Genomic DNA, 13,366 nt, shown 5'->3' with positions numbered 1-13,366 from the left:
TAGCAGGAAAGGAGTCAGGAGGTATGCATGGGAGAAGGCAATCTTGATTGCAGTATAGAGGCAAGGAACTCCTAATTTGTAGAATCTCGTATCTACCCTGAATGGTCTACAAGAGTCACAATTTCACCATGAAATAGTGGGCTTTGTGAATGTGTAATGCGTTTGTGCAAAGTATTTATATCTTATGCAAGAGGGCTATCCTGAGTGCTCCAGTGAGCCCTGTACCATGTGTGGTTCTTCCATGCTATCTTCCCCTGCTCTACATTTTCTTTTTTCCAGAGAATTTACCACCTTCTTACATGAAATATAATTTATTATGCCCTAATTGTTTATCATCTATTTCTGCTTTGGAATTTGAGCTCCATGAAGGTGTGACTCTTTTGTTACTGTTCTCAGATATATGCAAAAGGCCTGGAACATTACTTAGCTTGTAGTAAGTGCTCAGTAAATATTTGTTGACTAAATAAAAGTATCATTCTTTTAAATTTAATTTAATTTAATTTTTTAAAAAAGATTTTATTCATTTATTTGACAGAGAGAGACAGAGATCACAAGTAGCAGAGAGGCAGGCAGAGAGAGGGAGCGGGGGAAGCAGGCTCCCTGCTGAGCAGAGAGCCTGATGTGTGGCTGGATCCCAGGACCCTGGGATCATGACCGGAGCCGAAGGAAGAGGCTTAACCCACTGAGCCACCGAGATGCCCCTCATTCTTTTTTATTTAAATCACCACTTTTTTGGACATACTTAAGAGAAGCTTGGATAGTTGACTTTTTTTTTTTAAGATTTTATTTTATTTATTTGACAGAGGGAGAGCAATACAAGCAGGCAGAGAAGCAGGCAGAGAGAGAGGGGGAAACAGGCCCCCTGCTGAGCAGAGATCCCAGTGTGGGGCTCAGTCCTAGGACCCTGAGATCATGATCTGTGCTGAAGGAAGAGGCTTAACCCACTGAGCCACCCAGGAGCCCCGAATAGTTGACTTTTAATGATAAAACTTGCACTTTGTTATATTGAAAATAAGTATTTTCTATTTATATTGAAAATAAGTATTTTCAATGGAAGCTAGTAACTTTGATTTGAAATTTTCAGATACTGAAGTGGATGTAGTTGGCCTCTGTCAAGAAGGAAAGTTTCTTTTGGTTGGAGAGAGAAGTGGCAACTTACATCTTATCCATGTAACGTCAAAGCAAACATTACTCACTAATGTAAGACCCTGTTATGTTTTTCATTTTTGTCACCTAAATTTAAAATTACTTCTTAGACAACTAAAACTGTCACAAACCATTACTTAATATGTTTTTAATTAAAAGAATAATATCCTTACATTAAATTTAAGAATCATACCTTAGAAATATATGAAGTAAATGAAATACTGAAAAATTAAGCTTTGAATATATTCCTAATATGCTTGTCCAAAATAGTTTACTGTTTTAAAACTAAATTGTTTGGATTATAGGCAGAATTATTGATAATACTAGGCTTTAAAGAATATAATTCTTGATTGGATTATTCTGGGTTTAATCTTACCATTTGAAACGAATTTGCAATTAGGCTTTTGTTCGGAAAGCTAATGATGAAAATCAGTGTACTTACCGGAATCTTGTTATTGAGAAAGATGGTTCAAGTGAAGGTAAGTTTTTAAATATTTTTTCAATATCCTCTGACTAATACCCAATAAAAAAATCAGATTAACTACAAATCTAATAATTTATTAACTACAGTTCATTTTTATACCTCCTCTTCAATGTTAAATTTTCTAGAGGTTCGAATAATATTATGATAAGAAATAAGTTTTTATACTTTAGCTCTTTTGAGGGGTTTAGATGTACTTTCCCTGAATATAATATTCTAAATTCAATTTTATAGTTTTGAGAGTTCTATAGATTACCAAGGAGACGTTATATTCTTTTAAAATGTTTTTGTAGGTTTCAGCATGTTTATCATATTTTTATTTCAACAAATGTTAACTGGACCTTAATTTATTTCATTATATCTGTGATTTTTTTTTTTTTCCTGGCAAGGGAAGTTTGATTTATAAATGTTTCAAAGAAGTTAGCATTATTTTTGCAAATAACTTTTCCTAAATAAGCTTTATCTGTATCATTCCCATATTATTTGATGATTAGAATTTAATAATGAGTAAATTGACACATTTTTAACATAGGTCTAAACTTAAATTTTATTTATTTATTTATTTGAGAGAGGGTTCTCACAGGAGCGGGGACGGGTGGAGACAGAGAGGGAGAGAGAGACTTAAGCAGACTCCACACTGAGCAGGGAGCCCAATGCAGGGCTCGATCTCATGACCCTGGGATCATGACCTGAACTGAAACCAAAAGTTGGGTATTTAACTGGTCGCTTAACTGACTGCACCACCTAAGTGCCCCCAGACACTTCAATTTTATATTCATGCACCTGTTAGAGAAACTGGCTTGATTTTATTTCAATAGGTACTTATTATATGCTACTGCTTACAAACAGTGGATTTTTTTGTATCACAAACCTTCAACTTGCAAAAATTCAGCAAGGTAAGTAATGGATTTTTTTATTATTATTATTGATTTGTCGCAATATTTCTCACTAGTTTTTTGGGTAAAATTTTAAATATTCTCTGTTAGAATATTATTTTAGTTTAATTAGCTTCTATAAAACCAGATATACTTTTAAGTATTCCTATATTACTGTTAGGGCTGCAACAGAATCTGAAGGAATGTACATTGTTTACAGCCTTCAAGGAGTTTATAGCTTAGTCGGGGAGACAAGACACACATTAGCATAGTGATACATGCTTTTTGACGGAATGAATGAACCTGGAAGCTGAAATGACTGTATAAACACATTAACAATTCAGGCAGTAATCCATAGTATGTGCTAAGTGGGATGGACCATACATGCCTCTGAGCTGGGAGAGTTTGGAGAATCGGTTCAGGCATGTGTTCAACAAATATTTTTTCGTAGTCTTTGTGCCAAGATTGTACAAAGTCCTGGGGATGCCACAAGACCTAGTTCTCCATAGTTTAATGAAGGAAACAGACAAATAAAAGTGCTCTTCCAGAATGGTGTGCAAAGTGATGAAGACTTTACAGGTAGGACTTCAGAGCTTGGGTAGGAGAGCTGGAGCAGAGAGAAGACCCCTGTAGGAGCGAGAAACATGGTAAGGGAAAGTATGCAGAGGCATGCCAGGGACTAAGAGGCAGCCTGGTGGGTACCCTGACTATGACATGTTGTCACAGTTGATATCTGTGGTCAAGGGTAAAACTGAAAAGTCATCAGTGCTTCTCACTAGAAGAATAGTGTATTTAATCTCACCTCTTGACACACAAGGGTGACTTGCATATATTTTATAGGTTAATACTATAACTTTAGTCTGTTCTCTCCTTTCACACAGCGATTGAGAATGTAGACTTCAATACGGCAAAAAAGGTAAGAAAAGAAAACCACATTGTCCTTTTGAAACTTAAATTTAATGTTAATTTAGGAGAGTGTTTCTGGATATTATCTAAGGTTGATATTTTGGGTATTAGGGTGATATAACATTTTAATAACATTACTGTTTTTAAAAAAACAACATTGCCCTTGAAAAATGCATATATAGGGGCTGACTCTTTCATTGGAGCATGTGACTCGACCTCAGGGTTGTGAGTTGGAGCCCTGTGTTGGGTGTAGAGATTATTTAAAAATAAAATCATTAAAAGAAAAAAAGATGTAATTAAAAATAAAAATAAAAATGCATTTATAACAGATTGATTTAAACTCATTTTTATCAATCTTTCTAAGGAATTTGGACTGTGGAACATATGACATTCTTATTTTTTTAAATTTTGCAGTTACAAGGACAAATCAAGTCTGCTTTCATTTCTGTGGAAAATTATCATACTCTTGGTTGTCTCAACCTCGTGGCTGGAGATTTAGCAAGTGAAATTACCGTGATAATTGGGGTAATTCTTTCTATAAAATTTAATTTTTTTGCTTCAGAAGTGTTTCTTCATTAGCATATAGTTTGGGTTCAATTACAATTTAATTCATAACGTGTAACAGAAACAGAAATTGTAAAATTAAGGTTGTAAAATTAACTCAATAAGAACACCTAAATTTCTATATTGGAAAACATAGTCCATCTTTATTTTCACTAATTTCTATCTGAAATTTAGCATTCCTTTCGATTATGAATCTAGGCCAAAACCAAAAAGTCTATAATTATATTCAAGGAGTGTATTCTAATTATATTCAAGGAATAAGCAACAATTCAATAGAATTATGGCATCTGTAGCACTTCTACCTGCCAGGTTTGTATTTTATATTAAGAAACAGTCACATTGGGGCGCCTGGGTGACTCAGAGAGTTAAGCCTCTGCCTTCGGCTCAGGTCATGATCTCAGGGTCCTGGGATCGAGTCCTGCATTGGGCTCTCTGCTCAGCGGGGAGCCTGCTTCCCCCTCTTTGCCTACTTGTGATCTCTTTCTGTCAAATAAATAAATAAAATCTTAAAAAAAAAAAGAAAGAAAAGAAGCAGTCACATTTCTCTATCCAGTTCAGTATTTCATTAGGGTTTCAAATGACTTAAAATTAATGTTTTTGAATTTTTTATCAAAAGTCTGTGGTTACTTTAATGAAAATACTTAACCAAAAACTATATCTCATCCAGCTGGAGAAGGTCTTAGAGTTTACCTCATGTCTTTGGAGCGATTTGCATGAATGTGCCCACTCCTTATTAAAAATTCATGTAATAACAAACAGCCAAGTTGGCTGTTCTTTCTATTCTGTTCTGTTGAAAACAGACTAAGAGAGGAACTGGAAGATAAAAGTTAGTTGGGCTTGAATACATAAGTATATTTTGAAATTAGTAACGTGTACAACTTGGGTGTTTCTATTTCGAGGAGACTTCAGATCTAAGAACCAAATTTGCAGTTGATGTGGTGTTTCATCTCTGTAGGGAACTGGTAATTGTGCATTCTCAAGATGGGAACCAGACTCGTCAAAAGAAGGAATGACAGTTAAGAATGTTATTGATTCAGAGATTATCAGAGGTAAAGTAAGTTATTGAATCTAGTTGGCATCATTCTGAGTGAGTTTTAATTTTCATGTCAGTATGCTAAGTCTGGCAAATGGGCCATTTTACTTTACTGCTCTGAAACAAGCCAGATTAGTGTGGTAATTGTCCACACACATGATTGTTCTTGACCTGTTGCAGTGTTTACTCTTCATTTTGGGAGCTTTTCCATTTTAGTGGTCATCTAAAAATACACAGAGGCAGGAATATGAGAATGGGAGCTTCTCCTTTAAGGAGTTCTGCCTTTCCGTAAAGAATGGTAGTTTATTATTTAAGCATGGCTATCTATAACACAAAAATGTAATCTTTACACACCTTGCTTTCTCTTTTGTAGGTGCAAAGAAGTTCCAGTTGATAGACAATCTACTTTTTGTTCTTGATACTGATGTATGTTTCTGATATTTCTCCTTCAAATTTTTTCATTTGGAATTATGTTGAGTAAAACAAATTGTCAAACTTAACTAAGACAAGGACTTGAGCTGGGGTGGATTACTATCTGGTGTGCTGTGCTTTATTTCAGTACACGTATCAAAAGAGAGATCCTGCAGTGTAAAACCTTGAAATGTCATTAAGATGATATGTCGTTGAAATGTCTCTTTTTGCAGAATGTGCTGAGCGTCTGGGACATTTACACGCTGACTCCTGTATGGAACTGGCCTTCTCTTCACATCGAAGACTTTCTTCTTACCACAGAAGCAGATTCTCCCTCAGCAGTCACGTGGTACATTATGACACTAGTAGTGATTTCCCTTCTGTTATAACCAGGTTTCTTAATCATTCATTATGTATTACATTCTACCTAACCCTCTGGACAGACTGACAGGATAAGGACCATTCCATTGTTAGCCCAATTCATTGAGAACATATGGGCATTACAAACCTGCAAGTGGTTATGTTAGAAAGGGTGTCAGTCTGGACCATGAGCATGAAGAAACCAGGTTCAATGTCCTCTTAGGAATCAGTTTTAACCTATTCGAATATTCCTTTGACTTAGCCTATATCTAGCAATTGGCAGAGCTTATTTGGTTCACTTAAACCTTCTTTTCTCTTTCAGGCAAGGGATTACAAATCTCAAATTAGTAGCTCTGACAACTACTACTGATAAGAAGGTATTAGAAAATTCTATTTCACATTTGTCCACATTATGTGTTAGAAATAGCATTAACTAATATGGAAGTGGTTAAGTAGGACCCATAGCATTTTAACTCTTTGTTGACACACACTTGACAAATCAGAAATAGATTTGCAGAGTTTTTTTTTTTTTTTTTAAAGATTTCATTTATTTGACAAAGAGAGAGAGAGAACACAGGTAGGCAAAGAGGCAGGCAGCCTCTGGTCATGATCTCAGGGTTGTGAGATTGAGCCCTGCACTCAGCGCAGAATCTGCTTGTCCCTGTCCCTCTGCTCCTCCCTGACTCACGTGCGCGCACTCTCTCTCCACCACCACCCCCATAAATAAATAAATAAATAAATAAAATCTTTTTTTTTTAAAATGGCTCTAAGTCTCCACCTCCCATTTAAGTGGAACATTGCAGAATTAAAAATATCCACAAGAAAATGTTCATTAGAGTGACTCATAGTTAGGAATTACATTCACCTTAAATGCAAATTGTAGAATGAACTTCAGGTGTATTGTTTTTCATCCAGCAGACTTGGAAGTTGGAATAGAGCACAATTTTATATGTAACATTTAAATAATTCACTAATGGACTTAGTTATAAAATTGTTTTTTGCATTTAGCCTTGTACCAAATATTTTAATCTAGGCTCATGATTATGAAGTACTATCTTGTTATAAATTTATATGACCTACTAAACTAATTACTCTTCTGTTTTTCCTAGATGAAAAATCTCATGGTTTATTCATTACCTACGATGGAAATACTGTATTCTTTGGAAGTATCTAGCGTTTCCTCTCTGGTCCAATCCGGAATTAGCACAGTATGTTGATGTGTATTTTGTACTTTATAATAAAAAACCATTAAGTAAGCTAGGGGGCTCCTGGCTGACTCAGAAGAACATGCGATTCCTGATCTCAGGGTCCTGAGTTTGAGCCGCACGCTGGGTGTAAAGATTACTTAAATAAACTTTTTTTTCTTTAAAGTTAAATAAGCTAAGCCTGAGTGGAAACTGGTATAATACCTGGATAGATCTCAGGTGGTCAAGTATATTTCATGTTACCAGGTGTTTTCAAATACATTTGCCAAATACTAGTCTTCATATAAGGAAAAGAAAGGCATATTATTTAAATAAAATTTAAATCATCTACTTATTCAGCTTTCTTGTGTTTCTGCAGGAAATATGATAAGTAATTTGGGGGGAGGTCATTGCTTTTATGTATTTACCTTTTAATTACGACTTTGTTAAAAAACGTGTTACGTTTGTTTCATATATATACACACACACGCACAATCACATGCATTGCACGTGCACTCATACACACACACACACACACACACACACACACACACACATTCTGTGTTTTTCCAAACCATTTGTATTTACTTGCAGAAATCATGGCCTGTTGCCCCTAAAGGCTTCAGCAGGTCTCTCCTAAGAATAAGGTCATTCATCTATAGCACCATTATCACTCAGAAAATTTAACATTAATACAGGCTATTATGAAACATACCATCCAGATCCAGATTTTACCAGTGGTGCCAATTACTTTAAAACTTTTTTTTTTCCCCCTTGATCCAGCATCCAATCAAGCATCATGCTTGGAATTTTGTTGTCACGGTCACAGGGTAGTCTGCTTTAATAGTTCCGTAGTCTTTTTGTTTTTGTTAGACCTTGACATTTTCTGAATTCCATCCTGTTGTGTTATAGAACGTCTCTCTGTTTGGATTTGTCATAATTAGATACATGCTGAACTTTCTTGGCAAGGATACCACAAAGGTAATACTGTATTGAACTGTGTCACATTAAAGGGGCTCATGCCCATTTGTCCTATTACTAGTAATGACAAGTATGATTACTTGGTTAGGGCAGTTCTGCCAGATTTCTCCGCTGTAAGGTACTTTTTCCTGTTTGTAATTGCTGAGTAAATTCTGTGGTATTATCCTGAGACTCCAGGAATATCTTTTTTCCCAGTGGCTTTTGGACAGTGAATTTAGAATCCGTTGATGGATAATTCTCACCCAAACCAGTTGTTACTTTAGTGACTAGAAAATGAATTATTTCTGTATTTCAATTTTAAACATTTTTTTTTTAATTGTAGGATACCATATACCTTCTGGAAGGAATTTGCAAAAACGATTCAACGTAGGTCATGTTTTGTTTTATCAAATAAGCTGTTAAATAGCAGCTAACTTACAGTTTGCATATTAATATTAATGACAAATACACTTACAGTGAAAACTTTTTTCAGCTTTTCTAAAGATTCAGTCTCAGTTGTGGTACTCAGATGTCTTACAGAAGCTTTACCAGAAAACAGGTAACTTCTCATTTTATTTTAAGCTCTACCACTTAATGATAAACTTAAATTCCCTGATTAATAAAAACTTAACTAAAATTTCTTTTTCAACTTGTCAGATTGAGTCGGTTACTTCACAAACACAGATTTGCTGAAGCCGAGAGCTTCGCAATTCAGTTTGGACTAGATGTTGAGGTAAATCATTCATGAATTCATTTGTTCATCAAGCAAGCTCATTTTCATGCGACGGGGACTGGAGAGACAGACATGTAAAGCGTAATTGGAATTTAATGATCAAGCCTATAATTAAGATATGACCAAAGTACACTAGGGATTCAAAGGAGAGATTGACGCTTACTGGGGTGGAAAGCCTTCACGGAGGAGGTAATTTTTATGTCAGATCTTGAAGATATTCCAGATGGTCCGGGAGGAGGAGGGGAATTCTAGGTGCAAAGACAGCATGAGTAAAGTGAGGGAGGCTTTTAAAAAAATATTTATTCATTTGACAGAGAGAGAGAGAGACAGGGAGAGAGGGAACACAAGCAGGGGGAGTGGGAGAGGGAGAAGCAGGCTTCCTGCGGAGTAGGGAGCCTGATGCAGGGCTCGACCCCAGGATCCCAGGTCATGACCTGAGCTAAAGGCAGACACTTAATGACTGAGCCTCCCAGGCGCCCCAAGGGAGGCTTTGAGGCTTCCAGGAATGCCCACTGATTATAGGTAGGAGTGGAGAATAGGTGATATGCGAAAAGGAGTAGAAGGAGCTAGTGACGGGATTCCTGGGTGGCTCAGTGGCTTAAGTGGTTGCCTTTAGGTCATGATCCCAGGGTCCTGGGATCGAATCCCACATCGGGCTCCTTGCTCAGCAGGGAGCCTGCTTCTCCCTCTCCCTCTGCCTGCCTGCTGATCCCCCTGCTTGTGCTCTGTCTCTCACTATCTCTCTCTGTACATCAAATAAATAAATAAATAAGTCTTAAAAAACAAAACAAAAAAAAAACATGAAAAAAACAAGGAGCTGTTGATGAACAGGAGGGGGACGGAGCCTGGGGATCCTTGTGTGCACTGCAGGGGATTTAGACTATATTCTGCAGGTGATGGGGAACTAGTAGAAGGGTCTTGATTAGATTATCACTTTATAAAGCTGCAGAATTGTTTGGAACGGGGCAGACTTAGGAGTGTGAAGACCAATTGGGAGACTGAACAGCTTTCTGCGTGAGACCTGAGCCCGTGCAGTGAGGTGAAGATGTACAAGAGGGATGGCAGACATGAGAGGTGCAGAGGAGGTAGAATCACTAAGTGATCACACATAGGGAGGACACATGTAGGAAATGGCCTGGCAGAACTCTGGCTCAGCATACTCGTAAGGATGGGGCTGAGCCCAAGCCCTAAAATGAGAAATATGTGTGGAAGAGCAGGTAGTGGTAGAAGTTGAAGGGTCTGCTTTGTAAAAATTGCATGGGCAGGGTCTTATGAAATGAGACTATCTGGTAGGAGGTTGGAGAGTGATCTGAGCTGAATCCAGAGGGTGGAGGGTATCCCCGGGGGATGGCTCAGACCGCTCTGGGTGCGTGTGTAGAGTAGAGAGATCTCATCTCAGGATGAGATCCAGGGGCACTGGCATGTAAGAAGTGAGGAAAAAGGGCTATATGCATATGTGGGAAGAAATGAAGGAGGAAAACTGCAAGAATGTATGATTATAGATTGAAGTCAAGGAAAGAGAAACTTTAGATTCTAGTGGAGAGTGATTAGTAGTTTCAAATACTATAGATAAGATCAAGTATTAAACGTGGGAGATGTCGGGGCGCCTGGGTGGCTCAGTGGGTTAAGCCTCTGCCTTCTGCTCAGGTCATGATCCCAGGGTCCTGCGATTGAGTCCTGCATTGGGCTGCCTGCTCAGCGGGGAGTCTGTTTTCCCCTTTGCTCCCCCTGCCACCATGTACACTCGCTTTCCATCTCTGTCTCTCTCAAAAAGAAAACAAAATCTTTAAAAATAAATAAATAAAAGTGTAACATTTTAAAACATACAAAGCAATTTTGTGTGTTTAGAAAGGCATATGAATAAAGGGATAGAGATTAATGGGATATTAAGCACCAAAATCAGAGTAATGGATAATTCTGGTTGGGACAAGGAGAATGATGTATTTGGGAAAAAGAGTAGGGGGTTCTTAAGTTATATTGGTAATATTTATTTTTAAGTAGGGTGATAAGTACATGAGTGTTATATTATCTTTTTGAACAGCTGAAAGTTTTATAATAACTAATTTTTTTAAGATTTTATTTATTTATTTAACAGAGAGAGATCACAAGTAGGCAGAGCAGCAGGCAGAGGGGGTAGGGAAGCAGGCTCCCTACTAACAGAGAGCCTGGTGCAGGGCTCCGTCCCAGGAGCCTGAGACCATGATCTGAGCCTAAGGCAAAGGCTTAACCCACTGAGCCACCCAGGCACCCTTGTAATAACTAATTTTCTTTTTTTTTTTTTTTTAAAGATTTTATTTATTTATTTGACAGAGAGAAATCACAAGTAGGCAGAGAGGCAGGCAGAGAGAGAGAGGAGGAAGCAGGCTCCCTGCTGAGCAGAGATCCCGATGCGGGACTCGATCCCAGGACCCTGAGATCATGACCTGAGCCGAAGGCAGTGGCTTAACCACTGAGCCACCCAGGCGCCCAATAACTAATTTTCTTAAAAACTGAATGGGGGGCCCCTGGCTGGCTCAGTTAGTAGAGCCTGTGACTCTTGGTCATGAGTTTGAGCCCCACATTGAACATATATATTACTTTAAAAATAAAAATAAAATTAAAATTGGAAAGTGAATGGAGTGACAAAATCTGAATCCGTGAAAGCAGTTTTCAGGGAGTGGAGAAATATGAGTAGAGAAACTATGCTTTCTTATCATTTTTAGCTTTCAGAATTAGAGAGTCCTTTTTGAAGTTGGCATTTTGATTATAAGAAAGGAACCTAAAGTTTTGGGTATTTCTTTTTCCTTCTCTCTCTTTCTTCCTTTCTTTCTTAGAGAGTGTGTGTGAGCTGGGAGAGGGGCATGGGGAGAGGGAGAGAGAATCTAAAGCAGATTCCATGGAGCCTGACAAGAGGCTTAATCTCATGACCCTGAGATCATGATCTGAGCCCAAACAGTTGGATGCTTAACCAACTGAGCCACTCAGGCGCCCCGTGTGGTCATATTTTAAAAAGCAGCTCCATCGCTTTGGAACTGCATAGTTTCAAGTACATTACTTACCCTTCCTGGAGTCTTGGTTTTCTTGATGGTATAACGGGAATGTTAGTATTCATCCTGTCCTACGATGAGGTGTAAATTGCTCAGGTTTTTATGAGAATTAAATGAGATCATTCATGTAAGGCTCTTAGTACCCTGCTTGACATGTGTAGTTCAGAACTCAAATGGTCTCCTTAACTCTTGGCAATCTAGATTACCTTTGGGTTATCTGAGCGTTCCCTGCTTTACTGTTTATTCTTGGACCACATGAGGCTTCCTCTTTTTTTTCATAACAGCCTGTTGCCTGCAGCATAAGAAAGTCGTGCACAGGCATTATTTTGCTTCAAGTTGCTTAATGAAGCATGTTTGTATTACAGCTTGTTTACAAGGTGAAATCCAATGATATATTAGAGAGATTAGCCTTGAGTTCTGCAGACACCAGCGAGCTGACCGAATGGCAAAAACTCATAGATGAAGCTAAGAACAATCTACATAAAATCCAGGTGTGTTTCCCCTGTCGTGTATGAAAGCATTTAGATGGACGGAGATGGACGGACTGATCGACATTAGATCACCTGACTGTGTCTGGCATTTCTCAAACAGGACGATGAATTTGTGGTAAATTACTGCTTGGAGGCTCAGTGGCTAACCTATGAAACAACCCAGGAAATGCTAAATTATGCCAAAACCCGGGTAGGTTTTTATGTTTGTACCTGTTAGTTTGTCTCATGCAAAAGAAACCATCTCAGAAAAAATGAATCTTGTCTCCATTGCACACATGTCCTAAAGTGTGTTTTCTGCCATAGGTTCCTGTCAGTGAGCTCTGAACACCGTTGCTAGTTATATTCCTTAAAATCAAGGTGTAATGGACGGGCAAAATATTGTGAGCTGTTTTCATAAGCTGCATTATTTTTTTAAGATATGTCATTTTTCAGTCATTCACTGTTCATCTTAGAGTTCAATGTGACCTGATAATTTGTGTCCTTTCACAGAAAATCCATCTTCCTTCATAAAAAAAAAAAAAAACTAATATACCAGATATATTAACTTTGTTTCTCATTATTCATCTTAGCTTTTGAAAAAAGAAAATAAAACTGTTCCTGTCTATTCTGATGGTTTAAAAGAGGTAATTACACTGTACTTAATTTGAGAATAAACGTACCTTTACAGTATGTCTTTCAATTCAAGATAGACCTGTATTTTTTCAAGAACATCTTACTTTAACTCTTGTTTCCTTACTGAAAAATAGGAATAATAATAGTACTTATAGGGTTATTTTGAAGTCAGATGAAATAATTTATATAAACCATTTTGCATTGTGTCTGGCATTGGTTAACCACACAAATAAATATTAACCATGATGTTAACTATCATGGTTTAAACTCTTATTAAAGCAAAGTATATTTTTGGTATAATCCAACTGCATTTTAACACAAGGGCTTTTATATAAATCACTGGGAAAACTAGTTAATTTTGAAGGCACCTACAATTATTGTGTAAATGCCTTCTCTTTTGCAATTTTATTGCACCGAATGTGATTGGAAATGTTTCCATTTTTCCAAGGTTTTTTGGGTTATATTTATGAGAATTGATCTCTAATAGGAGGTGAAATGTGTAAGAGTTCTGAAATAGAAGGCCTAATTTCTGGGGGGGGGTTTAATTTAATTTTCTTGCATATGACATTCAAATTATCATGTTC

General features: G+C 37.3%; 1 protein-coding gene across 1 annotated transcript in view; it reads left to right on the top strand.

The window, feature by feature from the left end:
- Positions 1 to 13,366, top strand: part of KNTC1 (kinetochore associated 1) — a 76,782-nt gene that overhangs the window by 8,034 nt on the left and 55,382 nt on the right. The window contains exons 4-19 of the mRNA XM_059408326.1: positions 1,085 to 1,200; positions 1,547 to 1,625; positions 2,446 to 2,523; positions 3,384 to 3,418; positions 3,823 to 3,933; positions 4,928 to 5,021; positions 5,379 to 5,431; positions 5,650 to 5,765; positions 6,099 to 6,153; positions 6,886 to 6,984; positions 8,264 to 8,307; positions 8,414 to 8,479; positions 8,578 to 8,653; positions 12,045 to 12,170; positions 12,271 to 12,360; positions 12,740 to 12,793. Coding sequence (XP_059264309.1) covers positions 1,085 to 1,200; positions 1,547 to 1,625; positions 2,446 to 2,523; positions 3,384 to 3,418; positions 3,823 to 3,933; positions 4,928 to 5,021; positions 5,379 to 5,431; positions 5,650 to 5,765; positions 6,099 to 6,153; positions 6,886 to 6,984; positions 8,264 to 8,307; positions 8,414 to 8,479; positions 8,578 to 8,653; positions 12,045 to 12,170; positions 12,271 to 12,360; positions 12,740 to 12,793 — 1,292 coding nt within the window. The remainder of the gene's footprint in view (positions 1 to 1,084; positions 1,201 to 1,546; positions 1,626 to 2,445; positions 2,524 to 3,383; positions 3,419 to 3,822; positions 3,934 to 4,927; positions 5,022 to 5,378; positions 5,432 to 5,649; positions 5,766 to 6,098; positions 6,154 to 6,885; positions 6,985 to 8,263; positions 8,308 to 8,413; positions 8,480 to 8,577; positions 8,654 to 12,044; positions 12,171 to 12,270; positions 12,361 to 12,739; positions 12,794 to 13,366) is intronic.

The sequence above is a fragment of the Mustela nigripes genome, chromosome 8 (assembly GCF_022355385.1).
Source record: "Mustela nigripes isolate SB6536 chromosome 8, MUSNIG.SB6536, whole genome shotgun sequence".
In the NCBI taxonomy this organism is placed as follows: Eukaryota; Metazoa; Chordata; class Mammalia; order Carnivora; family Mustelidae; genus Mustela; species Mustela nigripes.
Note: the sequence above shows the minus strand (reverse complement) of the source record. Positions and strands in the feature narration are given on the sequence as shown.